This window comes from Palaemon carinicauda, chromosome 2, assembly GCF_036898095.1.
Source record: "Palaemon carinicauda isolate YSFRI2023 chromosome 2, ASM3689809v2, whole genome shotgun sequence".
Lineage (NCBI taxonomy): Eukaryota > Metazoa > Arthropoda > Malacostraca > Decapoda > Palaemonidae > Palaemon > Palaemon carinicauda.
The window spans coordinates 150,405,502-150,423,461 of NC_090726.1; the positions used below are offsets into that span (position 1 = coordinate 150,405,502).

Consider the following 17,960-nt stretch of genomic DNA (forward strand, 5'->3'; position numbering starts at 1 on the left):
TCTAGTAGCCCCCAACTGGCCCAAGAGCAATTGGTTCCCTCTTCTGGTAGAACTGGGTCTCCGCCCCCGGCGGATCCCCAATCCAATACTAACACAGACAGTACAAACTTGCACTGTGTTAGCTTCCTCAAACACTCGGAGTGCCCTAACTTTATGGACTTTATGAAATTCGCGGCCCAAAGAGGAGCAGATATTGACCCTCAAAATACTTTATTTTTAGAATCAGATAAGAGAGAGTCCACCCTTCATCAATATGACTCGGCTGTCAAGAAACTCGCCAAGTTCTTAAAGGACTCAAAGGTTGAGAGAATGACTATGAACCTCACAGTAACCTTCTTTAGGACTCTATTTGAATCGGGCCTAGCATTAAATCGGCCTTGAAAAAGATTTTTCAGATCGGATTCAATATCGACCTTACGGATTCATACCTCTCTTCCATCCCTAAAGCTTGTGCCAGATTGAAACCATCAACTCGTCCTACCGCAGTTTCCTGGTTTCTGAATGATGTTCTTAAATTAGCTTCTGACACTCCTAATGAATCATGTGCCTATATCCCATTATTACGGAAAACTTTATTCCTAATGAGCTTAGCCTCTGGTGCTAAAATTTTGCAGCTTTCAGCCTTGTCTAGAAATCCAGGCCACATTGATTTTCTCCCGTCAGGTGAAGTTCTACTCTCCCCTGACAAAACATTCCTAGCAAAGAATGAGGACCCCCAAAACAGAAGATTGTTCCCCTTCCACGGGATGCATCCTTATGTCCAGTTACGACTTTGAAAGCCTACCTAAATAGAACTTCCACTAAGTCCTCGGGGCCCTTATTTATTAGAGAGAACGGAGGACCCATCACTCTTAAAGGGATTAGACAACAGATTCTGTATTTCATCAAACAGGCTAACCCAGAATCATTCCCTCATGTCCATGATATTCGAGCTGTAGCTACTTCTATTAATTATTTCCATCACATGAAATTTGATGACCTAACGAAATATACAGGCTGGAAGTCCCCATCAGTTTTCAAACGCCACTATTTAAAACCTTTGGAAGCCCTAAAATTTGCTACAGTGGCAGCAGGAAGTGTGGTTCCTCCCGAACATCATGAATCCTAATCACATGTCTTATTTCCCTCTTTTTCTCTTCCCCCTACCTGCCTCACTTATGGTCCCTACAGTGGTTTGATTTATCTTTTGGATCGCATCCTTCAGTTGCATCCTTATGTACAGTCCTTATCATTTATGTAAATATTTTTGCCCATGTTCACTTATAGTCATTCGAGATTGTTATTTTTATCCTTGCAGTAATCCTTAATCCTGGTATTCTCTTTGTTGAGACCTTATTTTGATGCTCATGTTTTTCTCCTATATCCTAGGATTATACATTTAGTTTGCATCCCATGTTTTACTTATATTGCTTTTTTTGGTTACGTAAGGAGTTCTCTTTTTCTCGAATACCATGTACTTAGATTTACGTATATTAAATCATGTTTCTGATATGTTTGACTTTAATTTTTCTTTTTGATTCAATATTTTGGTTCCAAGTTTGGGACTATTTCACTGGGCGGCACAGGTCAGAGCCCAGAAAAGGGATTTTGACGAAGGAAAAATCTATTTCTGGGCGAGAGACCTGTGCCGCCCAGTGAACCCACCCTATGCTCGCCCTCCCTGTTGGACCCAAACTTGGGTGCTATGAGGAGTGACGTCATTGGCGTGGGTAGCGAAGGTCTGTGGTGGACTTGGGACAGCTCCTCTTGATTTGGGGGATATTGACGAGGAGATATCTAATTGGTACGAGACCTCTGCATGTGATTTTCACGCCCGTATTACTTATACCGACACCTTTCAGGTGAGCGAGCTGGGTTCACACCTAGCATTCCTATGCAATTTTTTCTCTGGTATTATTTAGCAGTTATATACCTTAGAAATGATGCTAAAGGAGCATTTCACTGGGCGGCACAGGTCTCTCGCCCAGAAATAGATTTTTCCTTCGTCAAAATCCCTTTTTTAGATTTTTGCACTCCCGGGGATAACGCAAGACACTTATTGCATGAAACGTGCCAGGGGTTAAAATACATAAAAATTAAGTTTTAATGATAGATAGGATGCCATAGATGAATTTGGGTGAATTTACAAATTTTGTTAATTTCAAAAATATTTGTCAAAAATTAAGATCAAGGTCAAATCTAAGGAATATACCACCCTCATTTTTGAAGACTGAGAGGGTCAGGTTTTTACATTTGTATCTTGTCACGATAGATAGGATGCCATAGATGACTTTGGGCAAATTTACTTATTTCATTAATTTAAAAAAATATTTGTCCAAAAATAATCCGGTAGGCCCCCTTAATAATGAATTTTTCTTTTTCAATACTCATCTCATGTTCATACAGTATACATGACCATCCTCCTCCCCACTGACTTGTGAGGTCAAGGAATAGGGAACACATTCGACTTCAGAACTGATGAATGGGAAACTGTTGGTGTGCTAATTGCCATTAACTGCTAAATTATTTAATTTTTCTATTGGGCCATATATCTTTTGAAAGGAGAGAAAATAAGAAAATATTTGATAAAATTTGGGAGCAAAGGTTGATAAACTGAGCTTCTGGAGAAGAAGCAATATGAACATGCGAGTATAAAAAAATTATCATCTAAATTCTGTTTTTGGGGACTGCGTGGTCTCTAAGGAATTTCCTGTGAAAGACCAAAACAGAGAATCCAATACGACATAAATTCAAAGAAATATTGTTTACCCTGCTCTAAGGTCAGTGTATCAGTGGGCAAAGCATGAACTATATAAGGGAGACCCTCAAGTTAAGGCAATATTGAACTCCAACACAGCCCCTCCAATACTGACATCATCTGGCTATCAGTGATATGTCATTACCTAAAACCATCCCTAGTGCAGGACTTGATGCTACTTGCACACAAAATTGCACCCAGTGAGAATCAATTGTCCCGCTCCCTGCATGAGGCCAGGGATGAGGGAGGGTCTTGGAGACCAACAATACCTCCCAAAAAATTATATTCCTTTGTCAAAACACTTTTTTGGTAGTACGTTGGCCAGGACATCAGCCACCCGTTGAAATACTACTGCTAGAGAGTTATGGGGACCTTTGACTGGCCAGACAGTACTACATTGGATCCTTCTATCTGGTTTTGGTTCATTTCCCCTTTGCCTACACATACTCTGAATATTCTGGCCTACTCTTTACATATTCTCCTCAGTCCTCTACACCTGACAAAACTGAGATTACCAAACAACTCTTCTTAGCCCAAGGGGTTAACTACGGCAATGTAATTGTTCAGTGCCATTTTCTTCTTGGTAAGGGTAGAAGAGACACTTTAGCTATAGTAAGTAGCTCTTCTAGGAGCAGTACACTCCAAAGTCAAACCATTGTTCTCTAGTCTTGGGTAGTGCAATAGCCTCTGTACCATGGTCTTTCGCTGTCTTCGGTCAGAGTTCTCTTGCTTGAGGGTACAATCAGGCACACTATTCTATTTTATTTCTCTTCCTCTTGTTTTGTTAAAGTTTTTATAATTTATATAGGAAATATTTATTTTAATGTTGTTACTGTTCTTAAAATATTTCATTTTAATGTTGTTACTGTTCTTAAAATATTTCATTTTTCCTAGTTTCCTTTCCTCACTGGCCTATTTTCCTTATTGGAGCCCCTGGGCTTGTAGTATCCTACTTTTCTAATTAGGTTTATAGCTTAGCAAGTAATAATAATAATCATAATCATAAGCATAATAATAATAATAATAATAATAATAATAGTGTGCTCTCTAAAGACTAATACCATAGCAATAACTGAGTAGACTTGTGCACCATTGAGTCTACAACCAAGCCAAGAACTTAACCAGATATTAGGTCCTTTGACAGGCCAGACAATACTACATTGGATCCTCCTTCCTGTTTACAGTTCATTTTCCCTTTGCCTACACACACCCCAAGTAGTCTGACCTATTCTTTACATATTTTCCTCTGTTCTCATACACTGACAACACTGAGGTTACCAAACAATTCTTCTTCACCCAAGGTGTTAACTACTGCACTGTAATTGTTTAGTGGCCACTTTCCTCTCGGTAAGGGTAGAAGAGACTTGTTAGCTTTGGTAAGCAGCTCTTCTAGGAGGACATACTAAAATCATAGGTGTTAATGACCTTCGATGTCAGGATGCCCAAAAACTTCAAATCAATAAATCATTCCAAAATCAAACCATTGTTCTCTAAGTCTTGGGTAGTGTTATAGGTTAGAGTTCTCTTGCTTGAGGGTAAACTCAGGCACACTATCTTATTTCTCTTCCTCTTCTTTTGTTAAAATTTTTATAGTTTATATAGGAAATATTTATCTTAATGTTACTATTCTCAACATATTTTATTTTTCATTGTTTCCTTTCCTCAATAGGCTATTTTCCCTGTTGAAGCCCCTGGACTTATAGCACCCTGCTTTTCCAACTAGAGCATAATAATAAAATAATAATAATAATAAAATAATCATAATAATAATAATATAATAATAGTAATAATAATATAATAATAGTAATAATAATAATAATAATAATAATATAGGTATAGATGAGAATGAAAATTAACAAGTCTGACTCTCGTCTCATAAAGTATAACTCCAGAGAAATACTGGATGCCTGTCAACATGTTTTTGTTGAAGGACATAGCTGAAATAGTCCTTTCATTTCTGGATCCCTTTTGGTGGTTCCTGAATGAGCCAAGTACCACACATGAATGGTTTACTGCATGGATACATTTCACTTAGTATTTAATGAACACCCAGAACAACCCACAAAGCTCTGGATGTCCTGAAATTTTATACTAGGAAAGAACAAGAGCTAAGAAGCAATTTTCTAACATCGTGGGATTTAGGGATGGAGATAGGATCTGGTTTTTTAGTAAGGGAGGCCATTGGTATATAGATAGTTCCAGTTTAAAGGGACTTTTTGGTCTGGAAATGGAACAAACTACATTCTTAAGAAGTGGATCTCCGCAGATATAATTGCAAGGTAGACACCCAACTCTAGAGCTATAATCTAAAGAGGTCCCACCTTTGAAGACCCTTTTCATTTTTGGATAAATTTAGAACAGGTGTCGGGATTAGGAGACTACCCTAAATACTAGTTATAAACCCCTAAACTATCTGAAAGATTGGAATCTCACTGGCTCTTCCTCCTGAGGCTAAGGCTATCAAAAATATAGTTTTTTTTATAATAATTCTTTAAGAGAGATGGAAAAATTATCTAAACTTGCCAAAAACTCTGATACCCTATCCATAGAGCAAGATACAGCAGGGATTGGTGGTAAAGGCAGATGTAAGGCAAAGGACATTGTAATCTTATGAAACATGTCCAAGTCTAAATCTGCCAAATGGCCACTTGAGAGGTTTTGTAAATGCCGATTTATATGAAATTTTTTCTTTGATGGCTTAAGCTTCCTATCGTCACAGACTAAAGGAATCCTAGAAGTTTGAAGTTATCTGACAAGATGATCTATTCCTTAGAAAAACCATCCATGCTTTCCACATTAATTGGTATCATCTAGTGCATGAAGTTCTCTTGCAACTCATCAAAAATGCCATGCTGTGAGCTGATAAATTTCTAAAGTAAATACGGGAGAGAAAATCTAAGTGTGAAGGCTCTGGGTCAGAAAGGAGGGAGCATAAATAATCTAACTCCATACTTTCTGATACAGCTGTGTAGACCAAAGCCGGTGTAACTTTGATCTCAAACACTGGAGCAGCGGATATCAAAGGCTGTTTGGCCAAAGTGGAGCTACTAGGACAGCTATCCCTGAAAAGTCTTGAAAGATATTCCAAGCCCTGAAAATCAAACCCATTGGAGGATACAGATAAATTAATAACCCTCTGTTCCAATACAGCTTTAAGGCATTTCTTGCCACTGCCTGAAAACCCACATTTGGAACTATGTATAGCAGAAGCTTGTGGTTCTCTTTTGTTGCCAACAGATCTATCTGGAGATTCAGAACTAATAAAATATCCTGTAAAGAGCTCTGATCCTAGATCCATTCCGTAATAAGGATCTATCTAAACAGGGCATTAGTCACTACATTAAGAGATTCGGACAATGGAAGGGTGAGAGGAACCAATTCAATTCCTCTCCTGAAGGAACCTCATAATGAAAAGTCATTGCATTAAGAATTCTAGAGCAGGATCCCTTCCACACTCCTGATGCAACAAACTGCTGCTTGGTAGTCATGAAAATCTTGATATGAGTTCCTTCTTAAACTGCCAATCTCCAACATCAGGAAGACAAGGCACCAGCTACCTGTTGGAATACTGCCGCTAGGGAGTTATTGCGTCCTTTGACTGGCAAGACAGTACTACACCAGATCCCGATATCTGGTTATGGCTCATTTTTCCTTTGCCTACAAATACACCTAATAGTCTGACCTATTCTTTCCACATTCTACTCTGTCCTCATACACCTGATAACACTGACATTACCAAACAGTTCTTTACTTAAGGGTCTAACTACTGTACTGTTACTATTCAGTGGCTACATTTCCTCTTGGTAAGGGTAGATGAAACTTTTTAGCTATGGTAAGCAGCTCTTCTAGGAGAAGGACACTCCAAAATCAAACCATTGTTCTCTAGTCTTGGGTAGTGCCATAGTATCTGTACCATGGTCTTCCACTGCCTTGTGTTGGGTTCTCTTGCTTGATGGTTAATATTGAATCAACTATTGAGGCAAACTGACAAAGGCCCAAGACCTTCTCCAGTTGCCATCTTGAGGAAAAGCAGTTTAAAAGAAAGAATCTGATCTTGCTTAGAATTCTTTGCTAAGATGGTTTTGGCAGGATTGGGGTGGTTTTTTAAGATATTCCATTGACGACCTACAAACTAAATTATATCCTCCTTTAGGCTGGTCTTGATTTGGGAAGTTGATGAGGAAACCTAGATCCTAAAGAACTTGCAAGACTTGATCTGCGCAAATGGGGCATAATTCCTACGTCTCTAACAAAATCAGCTAGTCGTCGAAACAGGTGGTGACCTGTAACTGCAGGAGTTTGATAATCAACTTGGCTAGTTTTGTGAACACTCTTGAGGCGATATTGAGGCCAGAAGGAAACGCTTTCAATATGTACAGTTGGCCCTCCTTATTCCAGAAGTTAGGTAACAAAGACAGGAGCAATGATTGTGATTCTGCAAATGCTTATTGCCCTAGAGTGGGTCATCTCATAACTTACCAACTCACTGATGTGTGGTTGACCAAAACACTAGGTAACCTACTGTACTGCAATGCAACCTTTTCATGTCCTTCCTATCACATCATATTATTTTAGTTCTTACTACTTTTCATAGGTAATTTTACAGTACAAACACAGCTTCAGCATAAGGTAAGACAACTCATGACACAAAAATGCACCTGGAATTGAAAGCTGAAGTAAAAAAAATTATTTAATGAATAACAATTATCTTTTTAAAAGTCATCACTTTTTAGAATGCAATATTGTTTACTTAAACTAGTTGGTCTGAGCTGACGAAATTGAATGCTCTGTTTTAAGGCTTCGTACACCGTATAATACAGTACAGTACAGTAAATACACTGTTAGTAGTTATTTTCAAGGAACGCATGAATATCTATCATACCACAAGTGAGAAAATATACTGTAGAATAACAAAAAAAGGACTCTTAAAACATCACTGAATTTTATAAAGCTCTAGCGTAAAACTTGTGACACACTACAATAACACACGCACACACATACACTCTCCCTCTCTCAGTAAAAATCCTTATGTTAAATGTATGAAAATTAACACCCTTTACATTAAATTCTATTCATATCTGTTTAATTCATTTCCCTTCTTTTTCATCATTTTATTTAATTATTTCCTTCTAATAACATTTGATGCCTTCATACTTAATAAATTAATATAAGCATTTTAGTTTAAATATGTAAATAGAAGGAAAAAGAATATTCAAGCTGTATAATTTATACGTAGAATTACTAAAATTCTCCCTTTACCCCGTGTAATATAACAATAGACACCTGACCTTAAAGGAGATACATGAAGTATCATTTGTTTGCTTTATAAAATCTTTATTTCATAAAAATTTTCCTCAACCTCTCATTTCTTAATAGAAAAATAATTTTTTTTTTTCAAAGAAATCTCTTTTAAACATAGCACAAGTTATGAACATGAAATATGCCCTGCTATAATTTTCAGTCCCCTGCAATATGTTAATTATTAATAATGGTCAGAATGAAAAAAATCTGACAGCTGCGATTAAAGGTTAACACCTGCAAGTAACTGTTGACAGTTGTGAGCAATTTACAAGGTAAGGTAATAGGTGCATTCACAAACAATTTCTTGTACTGTACAGTGGAACCTCTACATATGATGTTAATTCGTTCCGGGCCCTGGTCTGTATGTTAAAACGATCGTATGTTGGAGCGAATATTCCCTTAAGAATACACTGTAATTTGTATAATTCATTCTACAGCCCAAAAACCTATGATAACTCCTTAATAAATTACTATACATAATTACATAAAACAATAATACAATTGCATTATATAATAGAGATGTAAAAAAAGAATACTGTAATTATAAAGAAATAGTAAATAAAAAAGAGGTTTTATTATCACTTTACCTTAGAGACAGGCCAACGCACGTGTAGGCTTTGCTAGGCAGGAGGAGATGGACGGTCGGCGAGGAGGTAGAGATGGTGACTCCTATAACATACCATAACTTACACTACGTGAACTTTAACCTAACTTAGCTTATTTATTTTTTTTTTCATTTTTATATTTTATATTTTTTTAACATTTCATTTTTCTTTTTGATTTTTAATTTTCATCACTTTCACTCAATTCAATCTTAGTTTTCTTTGCTTCACTTTCTTTCTCTTCATCATGATCACTAGACCGCTTCGTAGATTTTTTAAAGAAACTATTGAGAGAAAGTTGCTTGGTACGGCTTTTCAGAGTTTTTCTGAAAAGGGTTAAGCTGACATCATTGATTTGCGAAACTACACGACAAACATGAAGTTTCTATGGGTGATACTTATCAATGAAGTCAACCACATCTTGATGATGTGCTAACATCTCTTTTATTGCAGCTGAACTTAAGATGTGCTCTACCTCCTCGATGTCCTACGAATCACTCAGATGCGCTTGGAACTCATCATTCTGCATGGCATGCAGCTCCTTCAGTTCCTTGGTGGTGATTACTTCATGATGCTCCTCGACGAGTGCAGTGATGTCATCTTCATCAACCTCCAGACCCATGGACTTGCCAAGGGATAAAATCTCTTCTACGTCTTCCTCTCTATGGCAAGCACAGGTTCAGGCTCGGGGCCAAAATCTTCAAAATCTCTGGGAGAAACAGCATCAGGCCAAAACTTCTTCCAAGCTGAATTCACTGTCTCTCGAGTTACTCCCTCCCAAGCCTGATCTATGATCTTCAAGCAGTGCACGATATTGAAATGGCCCCTCCAAAATTCACGCAAAGTTAAGTTGGTGCTTTGCGTGACATTAAATCACTGCTTAAATAAGTGCTTGGTGTAGAGCTTCTTAAAATTAGAGATGACTTGCTGGTCCATGGGCTGGAGGACGGGATGGTGTTCGGTGGAAGATACGGCACTCTGATGAACTTGAACTGGTCGATCATATCATCTTCGAGTCTTGAGGGGTGAGTGGGAACATTATCCAAGAAAAGCAAGCACTTTAAAGGCAAATTCCTCTCTTGAAGGTACTTCTTGACAGCAGAGCCAAAAAACTTGGTTTACCCATTCAACAAAGAAATGCCTGGCAATCCAAGCCTTAGAATTAGCACACCAGAAAACATGCAGCATGTCCTTATTGACTTTATGTGCCTTAAATTCTCTAGGGTTTTTGGAATGATAACCCAATAATGGCTTTATTTTGCAGTCCCCGCTGGCGTTGGTACATAAGGCAAGAGTCAACCGATCCTTCATAGGCCTATGTCAAGCATTTTCTTCTCTTCGGCAGTGATGTATGTTTGACTAGGCCTCTTTTTCCAAAACAGACCGGTTTCATCACAATTGAAAACCTGCTGCTCTACGTAGCCTTCATCCTCCACAATCTTTTCGAACTTTTAACAAAATCGTTAGCAGCCTTGGTGTCCGAACTTGAAGCCTCTCCGTGCTGAACAACTGAATGAATCAAGGTCCATCTCTTAAATTTTTCAAACTAACCGTGAGACGCCTTAAATTCCTCCGTCGTAGGATCGGTTGAACTCTCCCCCGTGTCACCCCCACAGCCCGCCGCCTTCAAGTCACAATAGATAGCGCTGGTCTTCTCACAAATGATCGTTTCAGTGATCGTATCGCCAGCAATCTCTTTGTCCTTTATCTATATTAACAAAAGGCATTCCATCTCTTCCAGGGTAGGGGTTGCGACGTTTTGAAATAATGGTGATCCCCTTCGATGGTTTGACTGCTTTAATGGCTTCCTTCTGCTTGATGACCGTCGAGATTGTAGACATATTCCGGCCATATTGTTTAGCCACATCAATCACAAGCACACCACGCTCATGTTTTTCTATAAATTCTTGCTTCAATTCTAATGGAAGCATTACCTTCTTCCTTTTCTCACCACTACTAATACCCGTACCGAAACTAAGCTTCTTATGACCCATAATTATACATAAAATGAAACGTGAAAAAAGGAAGATAATAAGCACTATTAATAACGGACCGAACAGAGGACAACCACATGATGCGCACGAGAACAGAGAACTGACCGACGCGACGCTCAATGGCGTCCCTCCGACGTGCTACCGTCTACCGGCGTAAATAAGAAACTACGACCGACGCTTCGAGAAAATTCTACGTGTATGGTCTACGTCGGATGTTGGAGCATGACTTCGGGTGTCGGGACGAAAATTCAATCGAATTTTACTTTGGATGTTGGAACAATCGTATGTAAAGGCAATCACATTTAGAGGTTCCACTGTATTTGAAAATACTATACAATTGGCTATCAAAATTATTGGGATATTTGCTTGTCCAATATCATTTCTTTATTAGAACTAAGTTACAAAACTGCTATATAGACCAACGAACTGATCAATTTCCATTTAACCTAACTAAACTAAAGTTAGATATTTTACGTAAATTTATGTATTCAAAATTTAAACAAGTCTGGAAATAACTCTGAGTATTTGTTATTAGCAGTTAACTACTGACAGTCACCAATCAAACAACCTTTATCAATAGAATAACCATTTGTAAAATTGACTAGAAAAAGCAAGCTTTAAGCTACGCTGGCCTACCCATAATTATGTCAGCAATAAGGCTCGACTAAAACTCCCATAAAATTTCATAACCATTACAGTATATAGACACTCATAAGCTAATCATAATAACCAGGGTGAACAGACAAGTTATGCTGGTAACTAAATTAGCACACATTCGTATATTTGATAAGTTATGAAAAATATTATGGCAAGGAATTTTAAAATCATTATCAAATCAGAAAGGGCTATCAAACTTAAAAACACTAGAAAGGTGATATGAAGCCAGATAAACACCTCTATGTTGTCAAAGCAAGCAGGGAAATAAAGGCTAATTACGACATGCGAATTAAAAACTAAAAAATAAAATATCAACAGTGAACTTGATCATAAATCTAAGCATTATTCACTAACGCTGTTATTAATAATAGCAGACAACCAATTATAACATGATTTCCGTCACAGGCATAGATGAAGACTCCTCATTTCACTTGTAGACAAATTGAGCTACTTGTTGATGATACAGTGACAAAACTGGAACATAGTGGCTGCATTACCTCTAACTGTATTGATGATTCTCGGTATTGACATGTCACCAATCACCAGACGAATTCTACATCAAGGATTTGTGTCAAGTTCAATAGTTCTTGAACTTGAGGGTCTCCCTTAAACACACTGAGCCCGTGCTTTGCACATTGATACACTGCCCATAGAGCTGGGAAAACAATATTTCTTTGGTATTTTTGGTATGTCATATTGGATTCCCTGTTCTAGCCTTTTACAGAAAAGTCTTTAAAGACCACACCGCCCATTAACCAAAAAAAGGCCATTTTAGTAATAAAGCAATTTTTTAATAAAAAAAAATAACATTTGAAACAAGAAATATAGATGCTCTTCCAACCAGAATTGCAATAATTTGAATTTCTAAAATTCCAAGCTAGAGGTCGTCAGCTGCACTCCTTAAGAAACTACCAAAATTCCAAACCAGAGGTTGTTAGTCAAATACCTTAAGAAACTACTGTACTTATGATCAAAAGTCACTTACCAAATCAATCACAATAAAATTTAACATTCTAAGTACTACCTACACTGTTAGCAAAATTAATAAAAGATTACAACAGAACAAAAACTTACCAGGACACAAAATTGATGAGAATAGTACTAATACACTCGTTTCATCAACAATTATACGAATCATATGTGTACATTGCTCTACCGTTGTTTGCCATTTTGTCCAAAATACCACATACAAATTCTGCTACATCCATTGGGTCTGCTTTTGATCTGATGACAAAATCATGTTCTAGAAGTTGCCTATATTTTGGCCGAGAGCTTTCTTCTTTAATGAGGCTGTAAGATAAAAGGTTGAAAATTAAGCAATTTATAGTAAACAGCATTCTAATTTACTCTAATAGAACAAAATCCTACTACACAAGTAATTGTCATAAACATTGGTGAGTCACACCTGGTGTACCTAGTACATACAAGGTGTCTGCAAGGGGTATTCAACTTTAAATGAAATTTGGAAACCCATACAGTACATGGGGAACAGAATAAGTGCAGACCATCAAGAGATTAATCTAAAAAATATCAGTTAGTCAAGTAGATAACATGGAATATATTATTAATAGCTAAGCTACAAACCTAGTTGGAAAAGCAAGATACTATAAGTCCATGGGCTCTAACAGGGAAAAATAGCCTAGTAAGGAAAGGAAATAAATAACTATATATGAGAAATAATGAATATAAAATATCTTCAGGATCAGTAACAACATTATAATGGATCTGCCACACAAACTTTGAAGAGAGATTTATGTCAGCCTATTCAACAGACAAAAAATTTGCTGCGTGTCTGAACTTCTGAAGCTCCACCGATTTAGCTTCCTGATTAGGAAGATTCTACAATTTGATCACAGCTGGAAGATAACTTCTAGAATACTGTGTAGTATTGAGCCTTGTGATGGAGAAAGGCATGGCTGTTATAATTAACTGCATACCTAGTACTACACACAAGATGCAGTCTAGGAAGATGTGAATGCAAAGGATAGTCAAAATTATGAAAAATCTTATGGATCATGCCTAAAGAGCTAACTGATTAGCAAAATTACTGGAACTTCATTAGTTCTAACTGGGAGCAAATACTACTTTGTTGAACATACTCACACAAATTTCAATTTATAAATAGCTTTATTTCGTTTGTTTTTCTCTATTTCTTTTATATAGTTTATTTCTACTTATTTCAAAGAATCTTAGCTGGGAGTAACATGGTTATATTCATGTAACATGAGGTTCTTAGACCTTATTTTTCTCTCTTAGCCTTTATCCCTTACCTATGGAGAATCAATACTAGTATTGCACGATAGAAATAGAGCCTGATGGTCCATGGGAACCAACAGCACCCTTGCTTATTCTACCTACTTTAGTTGCGAGTGACGATCAACCTGTCTCTCTAATTGGTGTTCAATATTTTTGGTTTTTGTTCATGTAGATAGAACTTCGTTCAAGATTATCAAGGTATGTCTTCTGCTTCAAAATGCATTTTTGTGCCAAATTCTCCATTAACAGATTGTTATTAGAAGACAAAGACTCATATACCATACTGTGTATCACATGTAGGGGTTAACAATGTGAACTCTGCAAAATATGTGCAGCATACCCTACCGTTAACATAAAAAAATGAACAAGCATATAAAATTGGTGGCTAAGGAGAAGCACAATAAAAACAGAGAATGTCAGGATAGAAAATAGAAAGAGTAATGTTAAGTGTTTCAGGGGAAAATTCAAGTACTGTACATTCAATTAGCCTGAGCACCTCTTACGATTCTGAAAGTTTTTGAACTCATGAAATACGCATATGTAACAGATTTTTGAAGTAATTTGTTTCTTTGCAAACTACAAATTTGGGCCCTTTAAGGGGGCTGGCCAGCAAGCCAATATATTGGGGTATAGGGAGAAAATGGGTAATTTTGAAAAAACTTATGGAGCTTTGTATGGCAATGGAGAATATTATGTAAAAATTCATCTTACTTTCATAGTTACAGTGTAATCAGTAAAAGTAACTCAAGCCAAAAACATTGATCTGTACAAGAAAATGTAGTGTTTCTTCTGCTATCATATATTTTGATAATTATTACACTTTAGTATCTAACAAAATGTGAAGAATGACATCTGTAGAAATTACTTGAGTCACAAGACACGAAGTTAGGAAGTTACACGGCATTCAGTGCAGCAGTGAGAGCAGAAACCTGAGAGTACGTGTTTCAGTTTGACCTTTGACATTAGGCTTTTACAGTCTGTTTTTCTTTGTTTTGTCAAGAATTTCATCATGCCAAAGAGAAAAAACAACCAAAACATTAACTAACATCAGAAGAAGAAAATTCACTCTATAAAGTTATGATGAACTCTAGCTGTCTTTCTATTTGGCCAAATATGATCTTTGTAAATATCTTATATATTACTGAGAGTAAACTTATTGGGTGATAATCTCTTAGGTCTTTTGTGTTTACCCTTTTGTGAATTGGTAAAATAATTAAAATTTTTCCAAGCTATATGTATAGAGCATTTCTTGCAATACTTTTGTGTAAAGTTCATCGAGATTTACTGTGAAATCTCCTCCATCTATTCTTAAATAAATTGTTAGGTCATTTTCTCCAGCTATTTTGCCTTTTTAATCCTTTTAATGCTTTCTTTATTTCTCCTACTGTTACGTTTGATAACGGCTCAGGTCTTTCGTTATTTCTATTTTGCAGTTATTTCTTATATCAGTATTATATAGCACTGTTTAAAAATCATCTGCAATTTTCAGCACTACATCTCTTTTGTTGATATTTCTATTTTCATCTTTTAAAGCAATCATCTGTTGGAGCCCTGTTCCAAGTCTTGTTTTCATTAACTTGATGCTTCTTCCTTTCCCTAGTGTTTATTCAATTTTGGTCTGATTGTGTTTACAAATATCTTGGGTTTCTAGTTTGTTTGATATTGTTTTGGATGGTTCTGCTCATTCTATTTCATCTCAATTAGATTTTACCCTCATTCCCAATCTTATGTTTATAAGGCTTTTGGTCTTCTACAGTATGATAGTTTTCCTTGATCTTGTTCAGGAACTTTTCCACCTATCTTTAGTGCTGATTCCAATACCAATTTTGTTAAATTGCTGTTTATTACTTCATTACTTGTTTCCATTTCATCATGTAACTGGGAGTACCTTATTTTCATTGCTAAACTAAACCCATCCAATTTTTCTCTTATTACAGGAGTGTTTATTTTTTTCTTAAAATGTTTTTTCGTTCTTTCCTTAGATCTAAAAAAATTTGCTTCTCACCATTCTATGGTTGCGCGACTAACTTCTTTTAACACTGTTACATCTTTAACTAAATTAACTTTTTCAATAATAAGTACATTTTGTTTTTTGTTTCTTGATTTGGAATTCTTCATGTCCATTTTCCATGTTTCTTTTATGAAAAAAAAAAATGTGTTCATGGATTTAAAATCGTTTCTTTAAGCAAATTCTACAAGCATGTTTACTATGTAATTTCTTGTGCATACTCCAAATTTACCTATTTATATTACACTGTATACTGTCCACATATATAACGTATAATATATAACAATTTACAAGTAACTTTGAATATGAGCATATCACTATAAGCACATACAAATTCAAATTTGTTTATGAGTATTGTATTAGTCTGTGAGCAAAATTTTGTGCTGGGTGGGCTATTATTGTGGAAGAGTAATAAATAGACTAGCAAGAGATCAGTTGCTTAGTACCCATACGCCAAACACTCAGTTTTCATGCCGTGTTTATGTGAATGTCACCCTATTTTCATACCATTCCAAAGATGTCTTCTCTTGATAGCTTCCTAGTAAAAACTGAATGTAAGTGAAAAACACCAGATCAACTGTTCATAAAGCATATTTGAAGTGATTCAGTTAGTGATACCAATTGTCGTTCAAAAGAGAGAGCTCCCGATATTTTGTTGGAATTACTCATGAAGGGAGATTCTCCTTCCAAACAGTATCCACCACTTTCCTTCTCTCTTTACTCCCCCACGCCAGTCATAACTCCCGAGGGTAAAATGTGAATTAATTTTCCAATTACATTACCTGTATTTAGTATTTTTCATAATGAAATATTAATTTTTATTCATTTCTGATGAAAGCGGTTATAAAGTGTTCAATAATTACCATCAAACAACCTTTAAAATTAAGTGTAAATCCGTACATATGGACTTGTGGAACGTATTGAGTGAATTTCCTTTATTTCTTATGGGGAAAATTGTTTAAGAATACAGTATGAGCATTTTAGGCTATGAACTCACTCCCACAATGAATCAAAATTGTAAACCACGGTACTGTACTACTGTAATATATATATATATATATATATATATATATATATATATATATATATACATATATATATATATATATATATATATCATATAAATAATATATATATATATATATACAGTGGAACCTCTACACACGAACGTATCTACATCCGAATTTTCCAACATCCGAAGTAAAATTCGAGCAAATTTTTGACTCTACACCCGAATTTTATTTCGACACACGAAGTAGCAATTTTCGTCGTACCGGTTGTATCCGAATTTTTCGACACGCGAAGTACAATTCGAACACGTTCCGACTCTACACCCGAATGTTTTTTTCAACACCCGAAGTAAACAATACTCGTACGCGTAGTCGGTGCTCATAGCGCCTGAAGTGTTTTTTATTTCCGCCGATAGAAGGCAGCACATCGACCTCGGAGGGACGCTCAATTAGCGCGGCTTGGGTCAGTCCTCTGTTCTCGTCGGCTTCTTGCGGTTGTGCTCTTTGCGTTCTGATATTAACTGTGAATTAATCGTGATTTTTTACGTGCATCCATTAACGATAATTTACGTAAATCATGGGTCCAAAAAGGCTTAGTTTTGGCAGTGGTAGTGGTAGTGGTGAGAAAAGGGAGAAGAAAATGCTTTCTATAGAAATTAAGCAGGAAATTATTGAAAAACATGAGCGTGGCATCCACGTGAGTGAACTTGCTAAACAGTATGGCCGTAATATGTCGACGATCTCGACAATCCTTAAACAGAAGGAAGCTATTAAAGCAGTGAAACCTTCTAAGGGGATCACTATAATTTCCAAACGCCGTACCCCTATCATAGAAGAGATGGAACGACTTCTACTAGTGTGGATTAAGGATATAGAGATCGTTGGCGACACCATCACCGAAACCGTTATCTGCGAGAAGGCGCACGCCATCTTTACGGACTTGAAGGAGGAGAGCTCTGGGGGTGATGCTGGGGAGAGTTCAACCGAGCCTTCCTCAGATGATTTCAAGGCATCTCGTGGCTGGTTCGAGAAATTTAAGAAACGGTCCGGGATTCATTCAGTTGTTCGCCACGGAGAGGCTGCTAGTGCGGACACAAAGGCTGCAACTGACTTTGTTAAGAAATTCGAAAATATCGTAAAGGAAGAAGGCTACGTAGAGCAGCAGGTGTTCAATTGTGATGAAACCGGGCTGTTTTGGAAGAAGATGCCGAGTCGAACCTACATCACTGCTGAAGAGAAGAAATTGCCTGGGCATAAGCCAATGAAGGATCGGTTGACTCTTGCTCTATGTGCCAACGCTAGCGGGGACTTTAAAGTCAAGCCCTTGCTTGTTTACCATTCGGAGAACCCTAGGGCCTTTAAAGCACACAACGTCGATAAGGATCAGCCTCATGT

The 17,960-nt window shown here is 36.8% G+C and overlaps 1 protein-coding gene across 10 annotated transcripts in view; it reads right to left on the reverse strand.

Moving 5' to 3' along the window:
• Positions 1-17,960, reverse strand: part of Mkk4 (MAP kinase kinase 4) — a 335,120-nt gene that overhangs the window by 17,415 nt on the left and 299,745 nt on the right. For all 10 annotated transcript variants that reach the window (XM_068359301.1, XM_068359292.1, XM_068359283.1 and 7 more), the window contains one exon: positions 12,366-12,581. In XM_068359301.1, the coding sequence (XP_068215402.1) occupies positions 12,410-12,581 (172 nt within the window). In that variant the 3' untranslated portion in view covers positions 12,366-12,409. The remainder of the gene's footprint in view (positions 1-12,365; positions 12,582-17,960) is intronic.